The 12,818-nt window shown below is 42.4% G+C and overlaps 1 protein-coding gene across 1 annotated transcript; it reads left to right on the forward strand.

Moving 5' to 3' along the window:
• The first annotated feature begins 413 nt into the window (after positions 1 to 413).
• On the forward strand, positions 414 to 7,858 carry LOC113028615 (ovomucoid-like). Its single transcript, XM_026179058.2, has 5 exons — positions 414 to 667; positions 985 to 1,180; positions 1,841 to 1,941; positions 7,531 to 7,640; positions 7,726 to 7,858. Exons 2-5 carry the CDS (start codon positions 1,132 to 1,134, stop codon positions 7,775 to 7,777), a joined length of 312 nt encoding a protein of 103 aa, XP_026034843.1. The 5' UTR covers positions 414 to 667; positions 985 to 1,131; the 3' UTR covers positions 7,778 to 7,858.
• Positions 7,859 to 12,818: the final 4,960 nt, after the last annotated feature.

The raw sequence follows: 12,818 nt of genomic DNA on the forward strand, positions 1-12,818 counted from the left end.
ATGAAATCGGTCTCTATACTGTTCATTCTCTTTTGAGCTGCTTTTAAGCATCTTTCTTGTAGTCGTCGTTCCAACACAGTGTGTTTGGTTTGATTCGTAGACCCCGAAAATGGCGCTGCGCTCCCATAATGCATTGCGGCGTGACGTCAACTCCAAAGCCCTATCCTTGGGCACGATACCAACCCCAAGTTGCCCTCCGATGTGTTTATCAGTGTGTGAATGTAGATTAGTTTGCACTTGTGTGAATGAGGCATGTTGTATACAGCGAGTATTCTGGGAGAGTAGAAAAGTGCTGTTTAAGAATCAGTCCATTTACCACCGTCCCCTTTAACCCCTGACTTTGGCACAGGTCGCCTCTTTTATGCAACATCCTCTGGTGATTAATAAAAGAAAAGGACTGCAGGCCATGTGCTGCTGTTTAGGCTCAAACTGTAAACATGTAGGGAGCAAGTAAAAAGTAGTACAACAGGGTGGGCCATGGATACAGCGTAACAACATGGGAATGGTTGGTGATATTAAAGTCCTGTTTGTGGCACATTAGTATATGTGAGGGGCAAACTCCTCAAGATGGGCGGTGACCATGGTGGCCATTTAGAAGTCGGCCATCTTGGATACAACTTTTGTTTCTTCAATAGGAAGAGGGCCATGTGACACATCACACTTATTGGTAACGCCACAAGAAAAATAATGGTGTGCTTGGTTTCGACGTAACGTTATTCATGTCCCTGTGTGTGTGTGTGTGTGTGTGTGTGTGTGCGTGTGTGTTCAGGTGTTTGGGCCATTTTAGCAGCTTTATTCTGTTTTTCTGAAATGTTGGGGTTATTTTGCACAAATGCAAAACCACAAAATCTGAAAGTTTCCCAACCTGGAAGAATACCTCCTTCCAGGAAGCCAAACACAGGGTAACTGTTGGCGTGGACATCCCTGTACTTCTTCATTTTCAACTGGATATTAGTTTTTGGATGCTGTTTTCTTTCTATCCAGTGACGTATTCTTGTGGGAGTGTCTCCTTTCCTTTACAACGAAGCCAATCAAAGGACGGCTTCAGTCAGGACCACAGTGTGTGTGTATAAGGATAACATGTGAAACACACACCTGCTGCCAGAGAAACACGTCTACAAACTGGAAGCTATGAAGCTGACCGTGCTGTTCTGGGCTGTTCTGCTGTTTTCTGTCTGTGGTGAGTTCATTCACAGCACAAACTGATGATCTTCAGAACATTTTCTGTCTCAGGCTCTTCTTTAAATAACTTTTTCCTCCTTTTAACTGAGGTTTTAGGTGCATGTAAAATATGTTAGCAAGACTAATTTAAAAGAATGTTTACAATTTGTAAAAACAAATAATTATAACAAAGACATTCAGTCCATTTCAGTACATTAATTAATTAAACAATACAAAAATGCCTAAATTATCATTCACTGTGTGCTTTTAGGATTCAAGGATAGTCAGAAGAAATAAACAGATTATTTTTTTAGTTCCAGTTTTCTCTCTTGAAACGACATTAACAAGTGAACTGCAGATTATTATCAAACCTTAGTTTACAAGATAAGACCTGATGTCCTTTATGATCAGGAATATATTTAAACTGGAAGAGTTTCTTTGATGTTGTCAGAGACCAAAACATGTTTTTCATATTCACACATCAAAGACCTGGAGTGGAGCGACGTAACAGGACGTTCAGATGACATCCTCTTATTATGCTTACCGGGATTATAATCTGATGGACAAACTGCTGGTTACCCTCATACTTACCGGATATGAAATTGTGATGGTTAAAACAGGGTCGATCACAAGCATATATACAAATACACAAATAATACATGTGTGTATGTTTGTGCAGTCCTTTCCCACCAGGATGAGACAGCATCTGTGTTTCCAAACAACCACAAGTTGAGGACATCTGGAGGACCAAGATCAGAAGCTCTTGTTGATCTCACAGAGGTACGAGTTGGTCTTATTCAGTATTTTTATTTCTCCCGTCTTAAATGTTTTCCAGGATCTTCTTAGTGGGCATGGTCACTTCAAATGAATACGACGTTCTTTTAACTAATTACCTTTATTTACGATGCCTTTCTACTTACGGGAGTCGCCCCTTTCAAGATCTTCCCGTTAACAGAGATCAAACCATCAAGTTTAAACATGTATTTGGTTTCTCAGAGCCTCATGGAACTGTTCTTCTTGAGAAACCTTTAACAGCTTAAACGAAAAACAGTATTGGGGAAAGTTATGGTTCAGTATTATTATTAAAAGTGTTGAGATCATCCTTGTCAAAGTTCAAGGTTTTTATTCACCCCTTTATCAGTTTTGTTTTGTAAGAAACACTTTTTCTTCAGCGTGTTGCATTTGGCTGTGGTCAGTGTCGCTGCTGGGAGCTGGACACAGGCAATATTTATTTTTCTTATTTTTACACAAATATCTGTACTTTCTAGGTGACCTCTAATTTTCTGTTTTGAAATTTAGGAAAGAATGAGGTTATTGTGGAGATTTGCAAGTATTTAGGTGTTCTTTTTGGTCATAAACTGTGTTTTGAACTTCATGCTGATATTACCACCCAAAAAGGTCAGCACAAACTGTACTGAGGTTATTGTACTTGGCCCTGAAAAGCTTAGAAATATGGTATCTAACCAGATTCTTCCTCTGGATGGCATTACCTTGGCCTCCAGTAACACTGTGAGGAACCTTGGAGTCATTTTTGACCAGGACATGTCCTTCAAATCCAAATTCAAATTTTATTTGTCACGTACACAGTCATACACAGTACGATATGCAGTGAAATGCTTGGACAACTGCTCGTGACCTAAAGAAAAAAAAGGAAAAGGCTATGAATAAGATAGGAAATAAATATGAAAAATTAAAAAGGGTAAATTTAACTAGGAAGGAATAAGATAAAATATATAAATTAAAGTTGAAAATAAAATAACTGTACAACAAAATACACAATATAGAACTATATAAGAATGTATGAAGAAATATAAATAAATATATACACAATAACAGCAGCTGTACAAGTATTAACTGGAAATGAAGAATGTAGTGACCAGTGTTGTGCGATCCACATTATGTCTTGTGCAGTGCAAATATGCTTAAAGTGATTTAAGTGATGAAGTGAAAACAATGTCCAGAAAGTCCAGTGTGCGTGTAAGAACCATATGTGTGGGTCAGTACTGTGTGGTGGTGTGATTGAGAGACCGTATCGCCTGCGGGAAGAAGCTCCTCCTCAGTCTCTCTGTGTTGGTCTTCAGGGAGCGGAATCGCTTTCCTGACCTCAGCAGAGAGAACAGTCTGTTGTTGGGATGGCTGAGGTCCTTCACCATCTTCCTGGCCTTGGTCCAGCACCGCCTGCTGTAGATTGAGTGCAGGTCAGGGAGCTCGGAGCGGATGGTGCGCTCAGCTGACCGCACAACCCTCTGTAGAGCTCGTCTGTCCTGCATGGTGCTGTTCCCGAACCAGGTTAAGATGTTTCCCGCCAGGATGCTCTCTATGGTGCACGAGTAAAAGTTCCTGAGCACCTTGGAGGGCAGTTGGAAGTCTCTCAAGCGTCTGAGGTGGTAGAGACGCTGTCGGGCCTTTTTCACCACGGTGTTGATGTGACAGGACCATGACAGGTCCTGCGTGATGTGAACTCCGAGGTATTTGAAGCTGTCCACTCTCTCCACTGGGCACTCGTTGATGACGGGGGTCTGGTAGTTCCTCTCCTGCTTAGTGCTGAAGTCCACTATCAGCTCCTTTGTCTTACTGACGTTTAGAAGGAGGTTGTTCCTCTGGCACCAGTTCTCCAGATTCCTAATCTCCTTCAGGTAGGCCGTCTCGTTGTTATCAGAGATCAGGCCCACCACGACGGTGTCGTCAGCAAACTTGATGATGGTGGTGGAGCTGGTAGTGGCCACACAGTCATATGTGTACAAAGAGTACAGCAGGGGGCTCAGAACACACCCCTGGGGGGCTCCAGTGCTGAGAGTGGTGGAGGCTGAGACATGTCCGCCCATCCTTACTGCCTGTGGTCTGCCAGTTAGGAAGTTGGAGATCCACTGACACATAGATGAGCTGAGTCCCAGATGCTCCAGCTTGGTGGTGAGTGTGGAGGGAATTATGGTGTTAAATGCAGAGCTGTAGTCTATGAAGAGCATTTTAACATAATTCCCCCTTCTAGTGTCCAAGTGAGTGAGTGATGTGTGGAGGAGATGAGAGATGGCATCGTCTGTGGAACGATTTGGACGGTAAGCGAACTGTAGTGGGTCCAGTGTGTCTGGTAGTGAAGAAATGATGAAGTCTCTGACCAGGCGTTCAAAGCACTTCATCACTACTGAGGTGAGGGCTACAGGGCGATAGTCATTGAGAGAAGCAGGGTGGGGTTTCTTCGGGACAGGAACAATGATGGACTCTTTGAAGCATGTGGGGATCACCGACTGAGATAAAGAGATGTTGAATATCTCAGTGAACACAGGAGCTAGCTGGTATGCGCAGTCTCTTAGGATACGACCTGGGATGCCGTCTGGTCCTGCTGCTTTCCTGGTGTTCACTCTTTTGAAGGCTCTCCTTACTTCATGCTCGGAGATGACGAGCACGTTTCCGGTGCTGGCAGTATCTTCCTGTCTGCAGCCGTTAGCGCCGCTAACACTAGCATTGTTGGAGACCTTAGCTGCAGCCTCGAAGCGAGCATAGAAAGTGTTCAGCTCGTCTGCCAGAGTCACGGCCGCGTTCGTCATACCGGTTGTTGGTGCTTTATAGTCCGTTATTGTCCTTAGTCCCCGCCACAGGCTCCTAGAGTCACTCTGTTGGAGTTGTGACTCTAGTTTCCTCCCGTAGCGCTGCTTCGCCTCTTTCACCGCCCTCCGCACGTTATATGACGCGGCTTTGTACGGGTCCATGTCCCCCGTCGTGAGTCCCGTGTTGTAGGCAGCGGTGCGGGATCTCAGAGCGTTGCGGATGGTTGTATCCACCCACGGCTTCTGGTTGGGAAACGTTGTGATAGTCTTTGTCTCCACGGTATCATCCGCTAGTTTCCCGATGAATCCCACAACCGCTTCCGTAAACACGTTGACGTCATCGTCGGAGCTGTTTCTGAACATGCCCCAGTCTGCGTCATCGAGTGCGTCCTGTAACGCGGCCACCGATTGATCCGTCCAGCGCGCGACCTTCCTCTGAACCGGAACTTCCTGTTTCAGCCTTCGTTTGTATTTTGGCATGAGGAAGATGGCGGCGTGATCAGATTTGCCAAACGGGGGGCGGGATTGTGCCTTGTAGCCGTCCTTGACCGTAGTGTAGCAGTGGTCCAGTGTCCTTTCACCCCTGGTGGGGCAGGTGATGTGTTGATAAAAGTTCGGCGCTGCGCGTTTGAGGTTGGCGCTATTAAAGTCCCCCGTCACAATAAGCGCAGCGTCCCGGTGTTGTGTCTGGTGCTGTGTGAGTGCCTCATGCAGCTCGCATAAGGCGGTGACCGTGTCCGCTTGTGGTGGAATATAAACGGCACTTACAATGACCGATGTAAATTCCCGAGGTAGATAAAAAGGACGACACATGATGGACAGTAGTTCCAGATTTGGTGTGCAGGAGCGTGTGAGAGGAACAACGTTCGCACTGTTGCACCAGTTGTTGTTCACCATTAAACACACGCCGCCTCCCCTTGACTTCCCCGAGTCCCGTGTCCTGTCCATGCGGTGAACCGAGAAGAACCCGGCCGGCTGGATGGCGTGGTCCGGCACCGCTGGGTTCAGCCATGTCTCGGTGAAGCAGAGGAGATTGCAGTCCCGAATGTCTCTCTGGAACTTTATCCTGGCCCTGAGGTCGTCAAGCTTGTTCTCCAGTGACTGGACGTTGGCGAGCAGGATGCTAGGCAGAGGTGTGCGGTGTGCACGAGCTCTCAGCCTGTTCCTGACGCCGGCTCGCTTCCCTCTAGGCTGGTGACATTCGTCTATCCTGGCCTGAAAGGAGACGCTACCGGTAGACTGCAGCGAGAGCTGCCAGCATCTGAGCCAGACTCTGTCTGTCTGTCTCATCATGGTCACTAAATGCACAGTAATGGCAGGTTTTGTAATAAGGCAGATCACGCTAACATAATATGCACTGTTAGTTGATTATTTACCTGCTGCATTAACGGGAGAGGACGTGCAAACGTTACCGCTGCTGCTGGGTTGAGATTCACGAGTCCGGAGCGAATTAAAAACACGACATTCATTTAAGGTCATCACGTGTTTTGTGAGCAAATGCTTTTGCATATTCGTAGTGTTTCCTCCCTTAAATGAAACATCTACTTTGCAAGTATTGCAAGTTGCCCTGATGTCATCTGTTCTCGTAAAGTCTAACCAAACTTTTGAGCGTTGAGCTTAGGCGCCGTGTTTCCTGTCAGGTAAATGACGCTCTGCAACGTGGTGACGTCATTCGGGGCGACTGGAATCGATAAGGGAATCGTTTGCAAAAATGGCAAACGATTCCAAGGAACTGAAACAGTGGGAACCGGTTCTCAACAAGAACCGTGTTTCGATACCCATCCCTATCCCCAGGTACCTGTAGCTGTCCTCTATGTCTGCAATGTTGCCTTCTGGTAGTTCGATCCCCTCAGTTCTGACTACCTTCCCTCTCACTCTTAGCATACAGCTTGATGTCATCCATGAACAGGAGGTGGCTGCTGACAACTGCGTAGCCAGTCTTGTTAATGATCTCCAAGAGATATAAAACTAGGAATTACAAATAAATAACATGCTAAATTGGTAAATTCGGTAAAATTAAGGGATTAAAAGGTACTATTTACTAACTATACAATACTATACAATACTAACTGTACGATAAACAAAGACAGGACAGAGAAACTGGATTGTGCAGGAGGTACTTGATGGTGACTTGTGCTATGGGCTAGTGTTGTACGCCACATCCCCATTGAGCACCTGATGAAGGCTCTCAGGGTCCTGTTGATCTTGTACAGTTCTCGGCATTCCAGGATCCAGCTGTGGGGCATTGAGTCATAGGCCTTCTTGCACAGGTTGGTCAGCCTAGTGTTGCAGTCTCAGCTGACTGCTCGGTCTGCCAGTAGCTGGTGTTTTGTGCCTCTGGTATTCTTGCCAATATATGTGTGTGTGAATATATACATATATATATATATATATTAGTGCTGTCAGCGTTAAAATAACATCAACGCCATAACTGAATTAACACGGCAATTCTTCGTTAGCGAGCCCCGTGCGTGGGGCTGCACTGCGCTAACTAACGCGTTAACGAGCTGACCATACTAACGCATTGAAATATATATATACACACACACACCTGTGTTTGTGTGTGTGTACTATAGATACTGCTACTTGAAAACATTTGTTCTTTGCATGCAGAGAGCAATTCCTTGTTTGTGTACACAAACAAATAAAGATGATTCAGATTTTCCTGATTCAGTTAAGAAGTTAAGAAATGAGCACCTGTTAATGGTGACCCCCGTGTGGGTCTGTTCAGAGGTCTACCAGGCACTGGAGGTTAAACCCAAGACTTGCTGAAGGGATTAAATTAAGAATCAGTAATCCTGTCACTGCCTGCTTTTGTATCCAGCCCAACTGTGGGAAGTACGAAGGAGGAATCTGCACCAAGGAGTATGCTCCAGTATGTGGGAGTGATGGAAAAACCTATGACACCGAGTGTCTTCTCTGCAAGAAGAACAGGCATGTAACACACACATGCACGCGCACGTGCACACGCACGCGCACACGCACACACTGAATCTATGTTTGTTTTTCTCTCCTACAGAGAAGAGAAGAATACTGTGAAGGTGGCGAAAAAGGGGCCATGCGCTTCCTAGATGGCTATGTTGCACTCATGGGTGTTAGATAGGGCCTATTGATTTCCTGTGTTTGTGTTCTCAATAAAGTTACCTTCTGCAGCATGTCTCTGGTCTAATCCTTTAACACAAAAACACCCTGACAACAGCACTGATCACAAACAGGTTTAATTTAAACAGTAATAACAGTAAGTGGCTCAAACCTGTCCCACAAAGCTGTACTTGGACTTTTCTCATAATACTATTTATTATAGGTACGCAAAATGTGGTGTAGTCAATGATTTGTTCATGAGAAACAGTAATTTCATCATCACACATTTCTGTGATATAATCACAACTTATGTGTAGACAATACAACAAACGGTGGAAAAGTGTATGTCCTGCCAAATGAGCAAGGTCTCTTCTTTAGTCACAGCTAAGCAATATTTTACACGAGTGTTTCTGACATACCAAATATCAAACACTCCTATAGCATGCCAGAAGATAATGCATGTATTATTGCAGGTCTACCTTACAATATAAAGCACCCTGAGGCGACTGCTGTTGTGATTTGGCGCCGTGTAAAAAAACTGAACTGCAGTCTGAAGTCTTGCAGCTGAATAGAATCTGGGCTGTAAGTTTAGCTCACTTGTTTTTGCTGAGTTTGGATGAAATGGTTTCTATGAGCATTTAGTGGCGATCCTGAGGTTGTTGTGGACACCACACATGCCAATAGTGTTCAGCTACAGTTCACCCCCTCTGCCCCCGCTACTGGCAGCTTTGGGTCTCAAGAGGTTTTAATTTAAAGAAAAAAAGTTTTAAAAACTCACTAAATGTACTATTTTCTATATAGGGTTCTTCCCTTTTCCTTCTGTGAGATGAGATGTCCACAGTGGAAATTCCCAGCAGAGACACCAGGGGACCGCTGCCCGGACTGCAAACCTGCAGATTGGTTTTGTATGTTCTGCCTTTTATTCTGATCATTTTTGCCGTGTTAGATTATGGAATCAAGAAGGCTTGGATGTCCACTCACCACAGCACACAGAAAGAAGTGCATCATAACTCGTGTTTCATGGTGTGGTCTGCTGGGGCAGCAGCATACTGGGAACAAGCTGAAGGCCTGTTGTGGGACGCCCTCTTGACCCAGTGGTGGTAGTGAGCAATAAGAGAATGTTGGCTGAACTGTCGTACCTGTTAGATAATACTCCCCCCTCCATGGCGGTCACTCTTAAAGCCCCGAGTACTTCCTTCAGTGGCAGACTGCTACGTGTTCTGCTGGTGCGTGAGAGAGACTTCAGAGGTCTTCTAGCTGCAGTCAGACTACAGCAGTGAATGCACACACTGGGGTCTGTACATGTCACAGGATGTAATATTTGGTGACAGGGATGGGCAGTAACGCGTTACTTCAGTAATTAGTTACTGATTACTTTTTTCAAGTAACTTGACCAACACTGTTTGGTGATAACATCCAACCACTGCATGTTGCACAAGTTTACAACATCATCTTCTCCACTCTATAAAACGTTTTGTTGGCTCAACTTAAAAAAATGTGCCCAAAGTTTCCACTCAGCTCAGTGTTGTTCAATAAATCCAGCAAGTAATTTTTAGGTTTGGCAAACTCGGCTGGTTTAACAAACCAACGTGTTTTACTTTGACCACCGAAAGCATAATTAAGCTGAACAACCTCATATTGATTTAGATTTTCTGGTAATATTAAGTTGACACATTACATTAGCTGAGTTGCTCTAACTTACTTTTTTACATATATCCCACTCACAAATATCCAAATAGTTTTAAGTTACTAAAGTAACTTCTGTAAAATCACACACAGACATTTCACTTTTCCAACTGATTAAACAGTTTATTACAAAACATTTTCCAAGTAATTCCCAAATCAAATATTACAGCAGCCCTTTAATTATAAATCAGTGGTCAGAAACAGTACTTCAGTATAAACAAACAATAACAACACGAGCATGTTTATTACCTGTGTAAGGTGTGTTTAGAAGCTAAAACACACCCATTCACTCCGTCTTCACACTGTTCTGAGATGCTGTCCTCCAGCTTCGGACTGACTGAACTGGTGACTGCGATGTTTACCACAGCTTCTGGGAACTTCTTCACCATCCTGCCACGCAGGACAAAAGGAGACGTCAGTATTTTACGTACCTGTCACAGTCCTGAGTCGGTGACCCAGTGTTTTGGGTTTCGTTCTGTTTTTTGATCGTAGACTTCATCATTGTTGTCACTATTAGTGTTTAGGTTTCTCTCCCGGTATTTTTTTTTAGCTCTCTAGTTCTTTGTTCTGTCATTTCTAGTTCTTGGGTTTTGCTCCTGTGTCCCTTTTGTTCGGTGTCAAGTCTGTGTTTCTGTGTCTGTCGCGTGCTTCCTGTTTTATTTTGATAGTCCCTGTGCAGTGTGTCTGGTTTTGCTTCCCCTTGTCTCATTAGCTCTGATTTCTCCCAGCTGTGTTTCCCTCCTGTCTCCCATTCCCTGTTTGTTCCAGTGTGTATTTATGTCTCTTTACTACCTCAATTCTCAAAAGTTCTTGAAAAACTGTTTAAAAACAGACTGGAAAAATTTATAGATAAACATAAACTACTCACTGAGAGTCAGTACGGATTCAGATCAAGCAGATCAACATCATCGGCACTATTAGATTCAATAGAATACATCACAAATTCCATAGACAAAAAGCAATATGTGGCTGGGTTATTCATAGACTTGACAAAGGCATTTGACACCATAGATCCTGATATATTAATAAGAAAACTGGAACGTTATGGTGTCAGAGGGGTAGTTTTAGATTGGGTCCGGAGTTATTTAAGTGACAGAAAGCAGTTTGTGAAAATAAATGGTGGTTGCTCCTTATGTATGCACATTGCTTGTGGTGTACCCCAAGGGTCAGTTTTGGGTCCAAAATTCTTCAACTTGTACATTAACGACATCTGTAAAGTGTCCAAAGTATTAAAAATGGTTCTCTTTGCTGACGATACAAACATTTTTTGCTCTGGTGATGATCTGCAGAATTTACTGGAGGATATGACTAATGAAATAAGTAAAGTGAAGTTCTGGCTTGATAAAAACAAATTATCATTAAATTTGAATAAATCTAAACTTATGTTATTTGGAAATAGTAGTTTAAATACAAATGCAAAGATTCAAATAAATGGTGTTGATATTGAAAGAGTCAGTGAAAATAAATTTCTGGGGTAATAATAGATGAAAAACTTAACTGGAGAGCTCACGTAAGATATATTCATTCCAAAGTATCACGAAGCATTGCAGTACTAAACAAGGCAAAACAGGTATTCGACAGAACATCACTTCATATTCTCTACTGTTCACTGGTTTCACCATACTTAAGCTATTGTGCAGAGGTCTGGGGCAATAACTATAAAACCACATTACATTCACTTTTTACTCTTCAAAAAAAAGCAGTTCGAATCATCCACGATGCAGGTTATAGGGAACATACAAACTCACTATTTTTGCAGTCTGAAATATTGAAAATTGACGATATAGTGAAATTCCAAACAGCACAAATTCTATTCAAAGCAAAAAATAAAGAACTGCCAGGTAATATTCAGAGTATGTTTTTTTTGAAAGAAGGAAGTTATAATTTAAGGGGTTTTTGTAACTTCAAAACAATGAAGGTACGTACTACAAGAAAAGGCTTTTGTGTTTCTGTTCAAGGAGTGAAACTATGGAACAAACTGAATATGGAATTAAAGCAATGTCCAAACATAAAACTGTTCAAAAAGAGTTATAAAAATATGATCTTCTCGATCTATAAAGAAAAGGAAAATATTTAAATTAAGTGAATGTCTCTATTTAAAAACAAACAAACAAACAATTCATGATGTGATATTATAGTATATAGTATATCAGAAATCTGTTCACTATTTTTATTACAAATTATATCAGTAAGGAAGCTGACTAAATATTCACTGATAATTTATGGGACAGGGGTGGGATTAAATAAGTGTATACTTCTTCCCACTCCCTTTCAACATGTAAATTAATCAGAATGTTTTTTTGTATGTAATTTGTATAGTATTTTTTCTCTCTCTTATTTCTTTTCTAAATGTACTTGTATATTGTTCACATGTTGAAATAAATTACCAATCAAAACAAAAAGCCCTGTGTTTTCCGTGGTGCGTTGTACCCTCATTTTGCTGTGTGGTTTTCCCAGTTCGTGGTTCTTAGTTTCTTCAGTTTCAGTCTTGTCTCTGAGAGTTCTGCATTTGGGTCTTATACACAGCACATCATGACAGTGCCATTTAAAAATATATAATCACAAAACAAAGTGAGATTTACCTACTAACTGTTCTCTTCAGAGATCCTCTTCTTTCAGATACACCACCAGGCGGCTCTCTCTCGCTCCTCGTTTCCACCGAACTCCGGAGAATGAAAACAGCAAAACAAATCTTGAGTATTACAGCACACTAGGAGAAGCAAACAATGTTACATTTATGTGACCTGCATCTTGCCACTTGTTGATTTTGAAATGTATTTTTTAAACAAATAAAAGATTAAATCTTTACAACTCAAATCTGTGTTAAAAGTATCCTACTGCCTTCTATGCACCCTTTGCTAGCAGTCGGATAAGCTGACTGAAAGTAAATGTCACCTCAGTTTAGAGACTATTTCAAACACTTTTTGTTGATGTCACGGTTCTGGGTCCGTTGGACCCAGTATTTTGAGTTTATTATGTTTTGGTTCACTTTTGCATCATGGATTATTCTTTGTTTCTCTGGTACTTTGTGTTTCAGTTATCTTGGTGTTTTGGATTGTTTCTCATTCTCTTGTTGTGATGTTTATTATTATTATTATTAGTTTCATGTTTCTATTATCCATGTTTAAGGAATGGTGGTTTCATGTATAGTTCAGTTCCATGTTTCATTTTCTGTCTCTGTGTTGAGTCCATGTCTCTGAGTTGTGATTCATGTTTCCTGTTTTATTGTGAAAGTCTTTGTCTTATGTTAGTGTGTGCAGCTTTGTTCCCCATGTCTCGTTAGCCCTGATCTCTCCCAGCTGTGTCTCCCTTCTGTGGCCCATTTCCTCATTACTACCCTGTGTA

Source organism: Astatotilapia calliptera, chromosome 2 (genome assembly GCF_964374335.1).
Source record: "Astatotilapia calliptera chromosome 2, fAstCal68.1, whole genome shotgun sequence".
NCBI classification, from domain to species: Eukaryota; Metazoa; Chordata; class Actinopteri; order Cichliformes; family Cichlidae; genus Astatotilapia; species Astatotilapia calliptera.

What these genes read in the sequence shown, in the direction of transcription:
- LOC113028615 (XM_026179058.2), top strand. Translation starts at nt 1,132, where the DNA reads ATGAAGCTGACCGTGCTGTTCTGGGCTGTTCTGCTGTTTTCTGTCTGT. An exon ending in TCTGCTGTTTTCTGTCTGTG is followed by an intron (nt 1,181 to 1,840) that starts GTGAGTTCATTC and finishes ATGTTTGTGCAG; the next exon opens with TCCTTTCCCACCAGGATGAG. An exon ending in CTTCTCTGCAAGAAGAACAG is followed by an intron (nt 7,641 to 7,725) that starts GCATGTAACACA and finishes TCTCTCCTACAG; the next exon opens with AGAAGAGAAGAATACTGTGA.